The sequence below is a fragment of the Colletotrichum scovillei genome, assembly GCF_011075155.1.
Source record: "Colletotrichum scovillei strain TJNH1 chromosome Unknown Contig00006, whole genome shotgun sequence".
NCBI lineage: Eukaryota > Fungi > Ascomycota > Sordariomycetes > Glomerellales > Glomerellaceae > Colletotrichum > Colletotrichum scovillei.
Genome location: NW_023336264.1, coordinates 4,174,051 through 4,188,677, shown reverse-complemented (window position 1 = coordinate 4,188,677; position 14,627 = coordinate 4,174,051). Strand labels below are relative to the sequence as shown.

General features: G+C 52.6%; 4 protein-coding genes across 4 annotated transcripts; 3 read left to right on the top strand and 1 right to left on the bottom strand.

Moving 5' to 3' along the window:
• Positions 1-2,058: 2,058 nt before the first annotated feature.
• HER10_EVM0007090 (uncharacterized protein) lies at positions 2,059-3,560 on the top strand (the record flags this gene model as incomplete). The annotated part of the gene is made up of 4 exons (XM_035476656.1): positions 2,059-2,328; positions 2,512-2,635; positions 2,691-2,840; positions 2,899-3,560. The coding sequence occupies 4 exons, from the start codon at positions 2,059-2,061 to the stop codon at positions 3,558-3,560; spliced, it is 1,206 nt and encodes a 401-aa protein (XP_035332836.1).
• An 812-nt stretch (positions 3,561-4,372) lies between these two features.
• On the top strand, positions 4,373-7,117 carry HER10_EVM0006144 (RhoGAP domain-containing protein; the record flags this gene model as incomplete). The annotated part of the gene is made up of 5 exons (XM_035475738.1): positions 4,373-4,579; positions 4,638-4,679; positions 4,727-5,033; positions 5,088-5,993; positions 6,048-7,117. 5 exons carry the CDS (start codon positions 4,373-4,375, stop codon positions 7,115-7,117), a joined length of 2,532 nt encoding a protein of 843 aa, XP_035332732.1.
• Positions 7,118-7,876: 759 nt separating this feature from the next.
• HER10_EVM0000704 (RhoGAP domain-containing protein) lies at positions 7,877-8,539 on the top strand (the record flags this gene model as incomplete). Its single annotated transcript, XM_035470474.1, has 2 exons — positions 7,877-8,231; positions 8,277-8,539. The coding sequence occupies 2 exons, from the start codon at positions 7,877-7,879 to the stop codon at positions 8,537-8,539; spliced, it is 618 nt and encodes a 205-aa protein (XP_035332071.1).
• Positions 8,540-8,739: 200 nt separating this feature from the next.
• On the bottom strand, positions 8,740-10,699 carry HER10_EVM0013053 (replication factor A protein 3). Its single transcript, XM_035482424.1, has 3 exons — positions 10,145-10,699; positions 9,950-10,052; positions 8,740-9,693 (listed from the first exon to the last, which is right to left on the bottom strand). The coding sequence occupies exons 1-3, from the start codon at positions 10,295-10,297 to the stop codon at positions 9,623-9,625; spliced, it is 327 nt and encodes a 108-aa protein (XP_035333579.1). The 5' UTR covers positions 10,298-10,699; the 3' UTR covers positions 8,740-9,622.
• Positions 10,700-14,627: the final 3,928 nt, after the last annotated feature.

Sequence of the window (14,627 nt, the reverse complement as noted above, 5' to 3'; positions counted from 1 at the left end):
ATGTCTCCTCCCTCGGGCGGACCTGCCGCGGGAAGACTCCAAGTCTCCAAGTTTCAACCCGGGCAAAGCCTCGAGCTTGATCGGGAACAACGAGCACGGACCACCTTGCTCCCCTTCCACCACTTTTCATGCCTTCACATGTGGGAACTAAATTCAACAAGCGTCTTCCATGAAGGGAGGAGTATATCACCTTGTGCTGTGCACCCGCCTCATCTTGCATCGAGATTTCTTTCCTTTTATCCAGATGCGCGCCTGCAGTGTGCGGCGGCCGGTCCGAGGTGACAGCATTCCCGGACCTACGCTAGCGACGTTGTGGCTTGAATTTGACGTGACTCTACGGATACTGCGTACGGATAGGTATCTCTCTGCGCCGTCGTACCTAAGGTTACCTTTGGGTGAGTGGTTGACAGCCTTCCATGGGATTCTCCATGGAGGGACTGTGGTGAAGACCATCTCCAACTTTCACATGGCTGACTATCTACCCACCAAGCCAACCACAACGTGCACCTGAGCGATCGTGACATTGCTCTTATCTGGGAATGCACGCATCCCTGGGGTCGCATTGAAATGTGACACAGGTAAGGTAGCTTACGTTGCTTCACGATACACCACCTCATGACCGCCCGTTCCGTGATTTGGCCTTCCTGTCTGGATGGCCTAAAGCCAAGCTCCAGATGAGCGCGAACCAAATACCTAGGTCTCAACGTGCAGACGTTCCCTACATCACACTCAACTGTGGTACTTGGCGATAGCAGCCAACTTGCCAAGCGCTTTGGAGTCAGAAATCCAGGGTCCAGTTACGCACAATTATAATGGCCGCTTTGATGCTGTGCCTTGTACTTATACATACCAAGTATCCATAGAGCTGGATGGAGAGCTTCTGAATGGCGCCTTCGACTTTCAATATGTGATGCTTTGGCGATGCAAAACGAAAACAGATAGAAGAACACATGGGATTTTGTCCCAATATCTTCCGTCTGATCAAATAAGTATCATGTGCGGTGTCGGTCGCGTACCTAACCTATATGGAATGAAGGAAAATTTGCAGAAAATGTCTCGGAGGTGCATGCCTCGTCACGCCCCTTCGAAGATTTTGGACGTGTCTCTAAAGCTCGAGCCGAAGCAAGACAGTCTGTCTCGAGTAAGGCAAGGAATCGGACAATTATGGGCGGAAGGGATCATCGTTCAGATATCCCATTGAGAGATGGGCACCTGCAGTGTTGAAAAGTGCCTCTTGAGGCAGGTATACCTCATCTCACTACCTACTTGCACATGGGCTTGTTCATCGAGAGGGCTTCATAGAGGCTTCTTCGAGATGTAACACCAACAGCGAAATGCGTCATCGCACAGTAATTTGCCTCCATCACCATACGGAGCTGATGCTGCTGTACACAATGAGCGCAGCGCTAGATAGAAGCCATAAGCATCTTGTTGAACTGATTGACAACTGCACCCGCTAGGCTAAAAACGCCAGATTTCGACTACAATAGGTACAAGTTAAAACACCAGTAATCAGGCGTTGGACGCCCCCAGCAATCTTATTCATCGCCTGGGTTTGCCCAAGTTCACTGTCCAACCCATCAGCTTCGACTTTTCCCTGTCTTATCCTTATCTGCCTTATCTTAACAAGAGGAACCTAACGGATACCCGATGCACTCCAGTTAGAAACAGAGATACGGCTGCAGTGGGCAAGGCAGCTAGGAGTGGTATGTACCTTTCATCTGAGGTAAGACAAGAGGGACGGTACAGTTGAGATAAATGTTATTTGCTACCTAGGTACCTTGCTACTGCCGGTGCCACCAGTGCCACTACCTCAGACTTACGACCTTGCCTCTACTTCATTGCTTCCTGATGCAGGTTGGGAGGGGAATAGAACGGCGCGAGAAAAAAATAACCAAGGCGTTCAGTCCAGCCCAATCCATTCTCCAAACCACGAATTCCATCCCTCCGTTTTTCTTTCCCGCCCATTGTCTCTGCCTCCCGTTTCCCCGTCTCCCGCCGTTCCTCCCACACGTCCAGAGGGGCCACGCGCGCCATTAGCCCTCCCACGACGACGCAATGGACGACCCCTCCTCCTCCTCGGCTTCGAAGGACAATGCCGGTCCTAGTTCCATGCCCACGTCGCATCCAAGTCAACAACAGCCTAGCGGTAATGGTCCACTACAACCGCCTGTAGTCGCTACCGCTGCGTCCATCGCGAGACCACATGGTCACGAGCTTCCCTTCGTCACGCCCTCCTCATACCTTCGCCCAAGACCACCCTCGGTTGCTCGCAAAATGCCAGAGAAGCCGCCCAGTCCGCTCGACAAGGACCAGATTCAAGGTCTGGTAAGCTACATGTGTCCTTGGACCCCTCCCTCGATCATCTCGCGCACCGCCGATTTATGTGCTTGAGCCCGCGTGCGCCCCTAGATGCGAGCGCATGCGGGGTTGTGCTTCTGCCTCGAGACCGTCGCGAATGGGCATATTTGTACCGCAACAAACCGTCGCTAACTTTGCTCGTCCTTGTAGAGGGCAATTCGCGATTTCCTCAAGGTCCGAACCAGCTACGATGTCCTACCGCTCTCGTTCCGCCTCATTGTCCTCGACAACGACCTCTTGATCAAGAAGAGCCTCAATATCCTCATTCAAAATGGTACGAGTCATGCTACTCTGTCATAACGGGATGTTTGTTCTGACCATCGTCCCAGCCATCGTGTCCGCGCCGCTATGGGATTCACACAATTCCAGATTTGCCGGCCTTTTGACAGCGACAGATTTCATCAATGTGATCCAGTACTACTGCCAGTTCCCTGACGAGATGCATAAGCTGGAGCAGTTCCGACTCAGCAGCTTGCGAGGTCAGTGGCGCTCCCATCGCCGTCCAGGCTTTCGGTCGCATACTAATACGTTTGTCAGATATTGAAAAGGCCATCGGGGCCTCTCCTCTCGAGACCGTATCCGTCAACCCCATGAGACCACTCTACGAGGCCTGCCGCCGCATGCTCAAGACTCGTGCGCGCCGAATCCCCCTCGTTGACGTTGATGACGAGACCGGGCGCGAGATGGTTGTTAGCGTCATTACACAGTACAGAATTCTTAAATTCATCGCCGTCAATAACGAACACAATACTGTTCTACTCAAGAAGTCCCTCAGGGAGATCGGGTTGGGTACATACAAGGACCTTGCTACAGCGCAGATGCACGATTCTGTCCTCAGTGTGGTCGATCTGATGGTCAAGCAAAACATATCCTGCGTCCCGATTGTCGACAAGTACAACCGCCTACTGAACGTCTTCGAAGCCGTCGACATTATTCCGTGCATCAAGGGGGGCGTTTACGAAGAATTGCAGTCAAGCATCGGAGAGGCACTTGTCAAGCGTCCCGACGATTCACCTGGCATTTACACTTGCAGTCCCGAGGACAGATTAGACTCGATCTTTGACACAGTCCGGAAGTCAAGAGTTCACCGTCTCATAGTAGTGGACGACGATAACAGACTGGCAGGTGTCATCTCCTTGTCCGATATTCTCAAGTATGTGCTTTTGCACGGCGAAGAGGACGACGTCGTGGGGCATTAACTGGGAATAAAAACGGAATTGCATAGAACCAAGAGCGACGGATCCTCGCTGGAATGACTTGGGAACTGGTAGACATGGTAATGAGCATGTGCTAGGCGTACAGAGGCGTAACTGGGAGGAATACCAGACGGTGCCCGAATTTCTTCATTTTACTTTCATTATAGACGATCGGGAGGCTCACGGAGAAGTTGGCTACCTGAATGCATTACGAAATGAGAACATGTCCCAAGTCATTACCATCTATTGGGAGGTGCCCCCGTCCGTGCCTCTCGATATGTTGCAAGATGCAAAGCAGTTGCCTTGCGAGGAGCTTTCTCGGAATACGCCTGATGAGACTGGGTCGGCATCGGGAAGCCCTGCAGGAGCAATACTCGTACACTGAAGTACCTATGGCAAGTAGTATTCATTCACAATCCGAACATCGGATGAGGTCTCCCACCAACTCGCTCGGCCATGCTGGGCAGGGACGATACTTCTCATACGAGCCTAAATAAGTAGGTAGGCAGGTAGGTAGACCCAAGCACCGTTGACGTCTTGACCCTCTCCATCGTCCCCATGTCAACGATCTTCGACATCTGACATTGGATATTCTCCGCTTCAGTGCCAGACAGTACCAGCGGGCTCCAGCGTTCGGTCTCGCCCACTTTTGACCAAGGAATCGATTTCTTTTTTTTGCTATGCAGCCTTACGACAATGATCAATCACTATCATCGGGCCTGTCTCGGGACATCGAGACTGGCACCATCGAAAGCCAGACCGTTAGTACTGCGCCAACCAGTACTGCGCCTCTTCAACTACCCATCGCGACCTCTATGCTGCCATCAAGGGCCGATCCTCAACCGCTAGCTACATCAGGTACTCTTCCTGCTTTGGTCACTGGAGATGGTCGACGAAGCAGGGCTCTTCCAAGCAGCGCGACATGGACTTCTTCTGTCGGGGACTTGGCCCTGGTGTCAGACACAGACGAGATTCAGGACCGTCGAATATTTGTGCAGGACTACAATCGGTTGGCCAAGAAAGTATAGCAGCCTTCGACCCATTGGAAGCATTCGGCATTTCACTAACGTTCGATGACAGCATGGAATTCGAGTATTGGCGGTGGATGGCTTCGAGGGAGGAGTAAGCTTCAACATTCTCATGACATGGGACATCACTAACACGTCTAGCGACATACACTGCCAGCCATTATGACTGAGAAACGGAGGTGGTGGTCTCGAGTACTCCGCTCAACATCATCAGGGCAACCGCCTACCTCGCGAGGGGCACCCCACGGGGTCCGTCACAAGCGAAGCGTCAGCGACATTGCCCTACAATTGGTTCACTCTCGCAAACCTGAACCCAAGATACTCGATCTACAGGCCATGGTTCGACTGAGTGGGAAGAGCCTTTTTCATCTCCCTGCCGACTATGCTATTGGCTCGCTTGTCGTGCCGACTTGCTTCAGGGCAACTGCCCAATACCTAGCTCAATATGGTATGTGAACAACATCACCGGATATGTGAAAGCTTCTTCTGATGTCTTCTGCAGGACCTGTTACACGCGGTGTATTCCGCATTCCCGGTTCACTGCGCGTTGTCAATGCAATATTCGACTATTACTGCTACGAAAAGCCTGGGGAAGAAGTCACAAGTACCATACGTTGCCCTACTTTGCCATCACATATCAATGCCGGTGCACAAGACGTAGCTTCGGCTTTCAAAAAACTGCTATCCGTACTCCCGGGTGGCATCCTTGGCTCTCTCACCCTTTTCGACGCATTGGTCGCGATTCACAGTCAGCTTCGTGGGGAGCCAGAACTCAGCAGAACAAAAGAATCAAAGCTTCGTGCTAGACTCATTGCCATGGCTATTGGGACCATCAAGTCTCACTTTCGTCGAGAGCTTATTTGCGCTGTATTTGGTCTTCTTTCCCTTATTGGACGTGCTGCTGAGACAGCAGCTCGTGAAGATGAGCAGGGCCGGCCACTTCCAACGTCAGATTTGATGGGATACGCAGCTTTGGGGATCGTATTCGGTCCCCTCCTGGTCGGCGATTTGCTCGACTCCTATACAATGAAGCTCGCAAACCCTTCTTCGGGCTTGCTGCTTTTCCCTCTCACCCCGCCGCGTTTGAAAAGGGAACGACAGCGAAAGAGCACTATCCAAGACAATACAGACTCCATGTCTGTTGACAAAATTCGCGTGGCAAACGACATCACCGAGATGCTCATCTCAAATTGGAGAGAAGTGGTGCGCAATATGAAAGGCTTATCGAGTTTCCGGGGGCCAAATGAAGATCTGGAAAGCACGAGTCGTCGGAGATTTCTTCGTTCATCAAACTCCGACTCTCTGGCCGTCGGATTGCCTAGAGGCTGGAGGAGCAAGCACTCTTCGCCACAATCTTCCATCAACCAGCATAGGTCGAAATCGCCCGTTACTCCAACACCAGCGCCTAGTAAGTAGAAAGGCATTCAAAGTCTCAGGTTTATGGTAGCTGACACGCTTGCAGAGGCTTTGGGTCTGACATCGTCAAAGACTACAGGGAATCTAGATGATTCGCTTCATGTTGGAAGACTACGGCCGAAGTCTCTCCAGGTGCAATCGGCTAACAGAATACCTTTGCGCCAGTCCCTCAATCCACTCTCTCCCACGGCGGAAGAAAGTCTAGCAGATGATCGAGACCTCAAGGAAAGAAAAGTAGGATCGGACACAAAAGCTGTTTCACCACATCCGCAAAAGCTGGTAAGAGATCGATCAAATGACTCTGAGAACAGCATAAAGCGAAGCGCCATTAAATCCCATGCAGCTACTGCAGAGGGTCTGGCTGGTGACGTGGGTGAATGTTCGAAGAATCGGAGCTCGCTTGACGTAGCCCAGAAATTGGCGGGACATCGCGGGCAGCGTTCAATAGGGAGTCCCCGTGTATCGGAAGACGTCCCAGTCGAAAGAGACTCGGCGAAGGCATCTCCAAATCGACTGCCATATGCAATTTCCGAGAAGGGCATCTGGCCTGTACAAAGAAATGTACCCAATCCAGGGAACAAATTCATAAGGCAGTCGACGGACTGTAGGCCAAAGACAAGCGGGATGGTCTCTTCGGCACTTCGTCGATTCGTTGGAAGTGATTCCAGTCGAACGTCAAGTTCCGGAAGCCCAACAGCTAGAACCTCAAAGACAAGACATGCATCGCCGGATGCTGTAAGCCCATGTACGCCCACTCCGCCCAACACAGACTCCAACACAACAACGACGTCAGAATCTGTGTCGTATCTGAAGTCTAAAGGCCGTGATATGGGCAGAGGCGCGAATCGTATCGAGAAAAACCTTGACAAGTCAATCTCGGCCAAAGCGAACTTCAGAGAAAATAGCTTCGACGGTAACCGGCTAGGTGGCAAGAAACCAGGTGGAGATGTCCCGAGATCGAACTCGCCTTCTCGGACTCCGCGTCAGAGCACAGAATCAAATGCTAGATGCGAAAGCAATGGCTCCATTCAGGTCACTCCAAAGGAGTTCGCGAGCAAAAGTGCTTCACAGATTCAGCCTCGACTCCCCGTCGCGATCTCGCCAGAGGCGTTCTAGGAGAAACCGCCTTCGGACGATCTAACCGACGATGATCTCCCTTCCTCGACCAGTATTAGAGGTATAAAGGACAATGAAAATAAGCTTGTTCCTCGGCGAGCCGCTATGAATGGTGGCATCTCTCAGGGTCAGTCAAAGTCTCAACAACCGCCAATGTCGCCTCAATCGACTCTCTCAAGGCCGCAGAGCGTAGCATCCATAGCAGAGGAAATTGCGCAACGCTCTCGAGCATCAAGTTTGAGACCTGTCATAACGCCAGCTCGTCCGTCTGGCGGGAGCTATGGTAGCTCGACGCCATCGCATGGATCTATCTCAAAACCAGTGGGAGTGCGAGCCATGGCGGCCATGTTTGAAAATGCGTCCCAGGAGTCGCCTTGTGTGTCTTTCCCTACAACACCTCGCCCCTCCCGGACGAGTGTGACGGATTTGGGTCTGTTTCAATCACGGCAAGAAACCGTGTCTCTTGAAACAACGAAGACGAGAGCATTGGTCGTAGCTGCGAAAGAGAGGGACTCAGATCCAGGCTATAGGCTCTCGGGTGAGAGGAATCGACAGACAAGCCATAGACTGCGGTCTGTCACTGACAGCACCGGGCCGTTGACTGTTCCTGAGACAACCGATGCTGACGGAGGTGCCGTTCATCCTGAGAGGCCATCTCTGACACAACTTCGGCAAACACCAGATTCCTCGAGATACAGGAAGTCTCCTTTGAAGGTGTATACTCTGGAGAATGACAAGAACTTACCTCATCTTGGAACCATGACAAGTCCTGCTCAGCAGCCGCCTATTGCACAGCATGTCGTATTTCCCCGTCCCTCGTCCACACTATCAGTATGCCAACTAAGCGAGGATGCCGTCCCGGCACGAGCAGGAAGCCCGGGCAACAATTCCATGCTTCATGCACAGATTCGAAGTCTTCAGAGGCAGCTGGATGTCAGGAATGATGAAAACGCGTCTCTTCGGCGACAACTTGAGACAAGAGATAACTTGGACATTGGAACACTCAGCGAACAGCTTCGAGTATCCAAAAGAGAGTGTGCCATGTGGAAATCTCGTGCCGAAGCTGCAGAAAAACGAGCCTTGGTCCTTGAACACTTCACGCGGAAGCTGAAGGGTATCAAAGGAGGGGATGCGCAGAATGACACTGATGTTACGTCAGGAAGCGGGAGAGACAGCATCGAAACGTTGGCAACAGAGGATGGAGAAGTTGTGGCTGAGAGAATCAGGAGGGCTATGAGAGGGATGGATGGGACGAGGAGCAGTGATGGCGGGGCAGCAGCTTGGTGGAACGACGACCGGCAAGGTAGCAACACCAGGCACTCGGGAAGCGTGGGTGGGCAGCATCAGCCGAAAATGACAGAGGAAGCATTGCTTCAGATTTGGCAGGCAGTGCAGGAGCTGCTATTGGAGGACGACGATTGAATATTGGCACGGGAGGCCCATGAGCCGGCTGTGTCAGGATATGGGCGTTGGGACGCCAGAAGCATGCATTGGGGCTTGATTATAGACATTGGGGTTGTCTGTGTATCGATATGGTTTTGCATGTCCTACACTGACGAGCCGACACGAAGTTATGATAGAGGTGTTATCATGAAGTCGTAGAATTTATGTTCTGCAAAGAGGGCTATCTGTCAGACCCATTTCTGACTGCGCATTGCCCGCAAAGCCCAAGAGTAGCATAATGGGATACTAATCACTCTCCTCCCCCGGGTCACGGCGAATCCTCCACCGCCCTGCATCATCCATGCGCATAGCGACGGTGCCGACCGCCATACGTCCGATACCATCCAAGATAGCGCCCAAGAGCTCCGAGTCGTCGTCGATAACTTCCTTGACCTCCACTTGCGGCTCCCCTAGTTTGGACCCCTGCCGGCAATGCTTGCCTTCTTCCACCTCTCGTCCCTCTTTGGCTTTGATGATCCTACTGGAGATCTCGGAGGAAGTCTGGATCTGTGGATGGTTTGAGGTGGAGGTAAGTTCGGGCGTAGACGAGGCGAAGCTTGGCCGCGTGGGTACGTCTGGTGATGGCGGTGTCGGAGGTCGAATTGCTGTGCGAGAAGGGCGGTAGGGGATACTTGTCCTCTTGTCGTGGTTCACGGTTAAAGATTGTCGGTAGTCTTGATCATGTTTGCGGGGTTGTTGAGATGCCTGAATGGTGGAGGCATGACGCTCCTGGGTCTGGGGTGATGGGGGGTAAGTTAAAGGGGTAGGGGTAATTGATCGGTACCGCGTCAGGCTTGGGGAAGGTGGGGTTGGCGTGGGCGGGATATATCGGGGTGGTCGACGTTGAGTGGGAGGTGGTGTTTGCTGCTGCAGCAGCCGTCTCTCATAATCATGCTGGTGATGGTGCTGTTGCTGTCGGCGCAGCTGGATGGAGTTCGCCGTGGTTGTGGTGGTCGTCACCGGCCGGGTCACGGGAGCTCGGGGCGTATTGCGCTCGGGTGGACTGGGTGAGGGGATGGTGACCTGGTTGCGCCCGTACACACGCCCGTACGGCTGGTGCCGTCAATTGTCAAAGACGAAGAGGGGCTTGTAGTGATGCGTTGCCTCTACTACGGCCGCAGCGAGCTGGTAGTCTGGAGAGGTTTGTCAGCGGTGTGCTTGGTGGGGGTGTTCATGATGAAAGGTGCTGTAAGGGTATTTGCGAGAGACGTTGAGAGCATGAAGCGCGTTGTTGAGCATGAGATGGGGATGGATCTTTGAGCAGAACAGCCCCATGATGTGCCAAGGGTACAAGTTGCCAGGTTCAAACGACGTCTTAAGTCCCCGTCACAGAATGCCGTTTAAACGAGACACATGATTTCTAGACAGATGGAAACTAGTGGTACTCACCAACACCGGGTCCCAGATCGCGGGAGGTAAGGACTTTGATGGACAGATCCGGGTTGACCTTGCCGATGATCTGAGCACCGTTACCATTGGTGAGGTGGACATCCTGTCAAGGGTTAGCGTCCACTTATCGATGTATTAAAGTCGGTCGAAGCAAAGCCATGTTGCCTTGATAGAGATCTTGGGGAAAAGACCTACGCGATTGAGAATTGCAGTGACGTTTCCGTCCGCGTCAAGAACGGCAGAATCACCACGCAGCTGCAAGACCTTGCCAATGAGCATGACGTTACGACCGACGTAGTTGTCGAGGTACTGCGCCGTGATGCGCGGGGTCGAGGTCGCTTCGGCCATGGCTTAATTGTTGGTGTTCTTGGTTCAATAGGCTGCTGGTTTTGCAAGGATCTGCGATGGGTGCTACAGATCCAAAGTGTATGGTTGTGACAGAAAGGCAGTGAACACACTGATCGGATGCAGTTCGTCTTATGCGGAACGGTTGGTCGAGATCCTTGGGATGGAATTTGGCCTTGACTGAGGGGCAGACGCGCCGCGACAAGACACCCTCGCCCAGCACTTGTCGCGGTGTCAGGTGACCTGTCAGGTGGTCTGTGATGACACACCTTACCCGATCCGGCCCATGGAGATCTGCGCTGGTCCCTGAACCGTTCTTAGAGATCGTCAAAAACGTTATATTAACGGTATCCTATCCTCGCAACCGTCTTCATCATTATCTACCCATCACAGGGGAGATGAAAGAATGATTCCCTTGGCGAACCATGACGTGGCCCCGGGACAATTGACTTTTGACCGCCTGGAATTCTCGTGGTGTTCATGTCCAATCGGACATTTCACTGTTGGTTTGAAAGACTGTGTCGAGTCCACCCACCAGACCGAAGTATGGTGAGCGAGTCACCAAAGTGGTGCCCTGTGGATCTCATCCTACCACGCAAGACTTTTCTCAGGATGGTTTCCTTGCATCCCTATGATGTCATTTGAGTCCCATTGCTTGTTTCTTTTCCCTGAAAGAGTTTGCAGGGCTCCGGCCGATCATTGAGCATCTCGTGATGGAAAAGCGCACCGTGTTGATGGCTGACAGTGGACAAATCTACCTGGTGTTTCCTACTGTGCCTCCCCGCAACTCACCTTACATCTAGTGCAAGACGACATTATTTGACGGCTTGGTCTTACATTACATCGTTCTTCGAAGGAAGTCGACTTTAGAACGTTGGCTTTGATGATATCGACCTCGTTTTACGCCTGGTCCATCGTTGCTCGGCATGTTTCAATGTCGCCCTCTGACGACATTGCTCGTTTATATTGACTTTCTGGACGCATGAAGGGTCCTCTGGTGCAACCATCCAATCAAACCATTTTTTTACGCAAAATAACAACGGCTTTCTGTTGCTCAGCATGTTATTTCTAAGCCCCTAACACCTGTCGAGGTTCATCGTGGGTTGAGACGTCAATCTCTTTCCATTTTGGGGGCTACCGGTCTCGGCGGTGCATGGCAGACTGGGAAAAACTTGGAATTCTGACAGCGGCAGGCAATCAATCGAAACGCGACGACTCGTCCAGGACCGAAGCAAGACGGGACATGAGTCGGCGATGGGGACGCCGTAATCACTCCACTCTGGCATTGGCGGTGGGTGGACAGAGTAGCAAACTTGCCGTGTTGTTTACCATTCTGTGACGCAATATTAGCACATAATGCATTTGTCAAGACAATGTGGCATCGGGATGAGCTGCGTTGGCAACATCACCTGTCGTTCCTTGGACCATGCGTCTGGCAGACAGCGGCTGATAATAAAAAGGTTGAGTTGGGCGGGTGGCAATGACAACAAGACGAATTCAGGGTCCTTTGGCGGCAAGACATAGATGCAGGGAGTGGCCAGTGAGGCCAAGGCCCCTGACTGGGGTTGGGCAGACATCTCGGTTGAAAACAGGGCATTCGGTAAGGTTTGACCTACCGTATAGTGTATCCGTTCGGGGACGCGAGCCGCTGGTTTCTTCACGCGCGCAACATCCCAATGACCTCAATGGTTTGTTCAAAGTTCGTTGGTCTGTAAGAAGGCGGTTTTGGGGGGTTCCTTGGCCGCTCTCCTTTCCGTTTTAGGCGGATGCTGGGGTATTCCAAAGATATTGTACGGATATTTCTAGTCAAAGCCTCAACGGGAGTAGTCTCCGCCAGCAGCAGGAGATAGGCGGACATGGCGGGAATAGCGAGTGACATCAGGCTTGGAGTTGCCGTTTTTTCTCGGGCCGTGACAGTGCTGTCGTGGATCGCAGCACGGCTACCCGGGCTAGGTTGTCAGGGTGCGCACTGGGATCCATTGCGACATGAATCGCTGGCGTAGAATCGGCGATCTGGCATCGTGATATCTGGCGCTGACAGCCCAAAACATAGATTGATATACGTGTAGATCTGAAAGACATCGTGAGCTTGGGGCAATCTTTTCAACTTGGACGTGACTTCTTGGTCTCGACGCATCTCTTACTCACCACGCTCACGTAGTGTGTAATGTGTGCAGATGGGGCCCTGCCGGGTATGCCGGTCGCTCCATGGAGAAATGAAGGTTACCCAAGATGAGAGACCACGACGGGACAAGTCGAGACGGAATCAAGACAAGATCAAAGACGGTAGCAGAGGCAAAAACATAGGTGTTTGATAGTTTCCAGGGGGGGAAAGCACCGCGAATGCTAAGCTGGCTCCCTCATTATCCTCGTTGTCAAGATGCAGGTTGATGTGGGTGGACGAGAAGAGCAGTCGGGTTTCCGTCGTCCACAGTAGGTATCCCTACGGCGTGAGTGGTAAGGTATGAAGGAGCATGCACTGATGCAGTGCGGTGTCCAAGGTGGGCGAAATTCAGAGCTGTTTTCTGTTCACGGTGGTTTGGCGTGACCGTTTTGGGCGACGCTGAAGTTACTGAACAGTGAACACTCTGGATGAGGTGGGCTGCCCCTCACTTTCTCCACTCAATGTACCAAGCGTTCCCGAGCTTTCCCCTGCACCTACCAGCCATGGGCCATGGCACGCCGCACGCCGCAAGCCGCACTCGACAGAAAGTGCAAGTGCCAGGTAGGATTGAAGCAAGCAGGGCCCTGGGCAGGCAGGAAGCTGGCAACGGCGGGGCCGCGACGATTAGGTGGCATGGATGGTGGAAGGAAAGCTCAACCCGGCGCCCGGACCTTCCACTGAGAGCACTTTCCATTGGTTCCCGGACAGCATCAATGTCACATCCCATCTGTCTTGATGGTCGTGGTGGTGGTCGCTGGTCCTGCAGTCCTGCTGCTGTTCCCAGACTTTCACACCCACTCCTCGCTGTTCCAAGTCGCTCTCTGGTCTGTGCCCTCACCCTCACAGGCTATGGTCCCTGGCGGGCACTTGGGTTAGATTCCATGGCTTCTTGGGAGTATCGTTATGGTGAAAGTTGGGCAAAATCTCGTCTGGAATGCGTCGCTGAATGTGCCTCTTCTGAGGTTGCTAACTGCAACTAGCTCGAACTTAGGCACTGACACACCGTTCGATGTGTCCCCTCATCCCCGGTCGTCCGTGTTTTCCCCTGGCAAGCAATGGCTCAAGGGATTATGAAGGCAGTTCGGCGCCGTGGGCCCATTTCGGTCGCCGGTGTGTCGTACAGGAAGGGAAGAAGAAAGAAGCGTAAGGAAGGATATGGATCTTGAGTACTGTAATGCAATGACAAACGGCAACCGGCGACGGTATTGAAGCGTAGGTGCCTACCATTATCTTTATTATTTTCCGGAGTTTTTCATCCGAAAGAACAGGGACTTGGTCGCAGCTTTCCAACTTCTGCCAACAATTAGCCCCCAAGGCAACGGCCCCATGGCGAACCCAGGAAGGACAAGGTGAGGTGGGAGGTGGGAGGGGGAAGGGACGGCAGGGTAGGTACCTAGTGACTTTGATGAATGTGCGGCGTGCCTGCCTTCTCGTCAGTCTCTGGCATCCAATGGGTGCCGACCTAGGTACCTGGCCTTGCACAGCAGAGGGGTCGGATCGGGTGGGTGTGTGTGTCTGTGTCTGAAGACGAAGTGTTGGATGAAGCTTAGACGGGACTCGGGAGGTCTGGTTGCCTTAGCTCGTCCAGCAGTAATTATCTGCGATAATTATTAACATCCAGCTCTGCTACACTACCTAGGTACACAGCTATGGCATTGTCTGAGAGGCAAAAGGTGCTTAGCGTAGAAGCTATACTGTCTAGGTGCCTTACCTACCCCGCCATTTTGTGTCGCGCAGCCAAGGTAAGCTGAGGTGAATTCATGTAGTGTATGGTGCATCGTACGTACCCAAAGCAAGGGAGGTGAACGAGTGAAGACGCCCAGCTACAAATTCAAATGGTCGCAATGGTGGTGCTGGGAGTCTGGAACCGGCGCTGATATTGGCGCTGCATGTGTACATACCATCGACTGGGTGTCTGCCCGTGTCTGACAGATAAGGTGCCTGTGTGTTAGCTGTTTGGTTTGACCTGATCCAATGTGATTGCTTCTGCCGAGGGAGCAACACTTCAGTCTAGCTAAGCTGAGGTAGATGCACCATCTCGCCTAACTGCTTTTCTCAGTTCTGGATGTTCTACCTACCTACCTGCCTTTCCCTCTTCAAGCTAACTGGAAGCAAGGTAGCGTGAGGTAATTGGAGCCTGAGCTAAAGGCAATTGTTAGGGGAAATGCT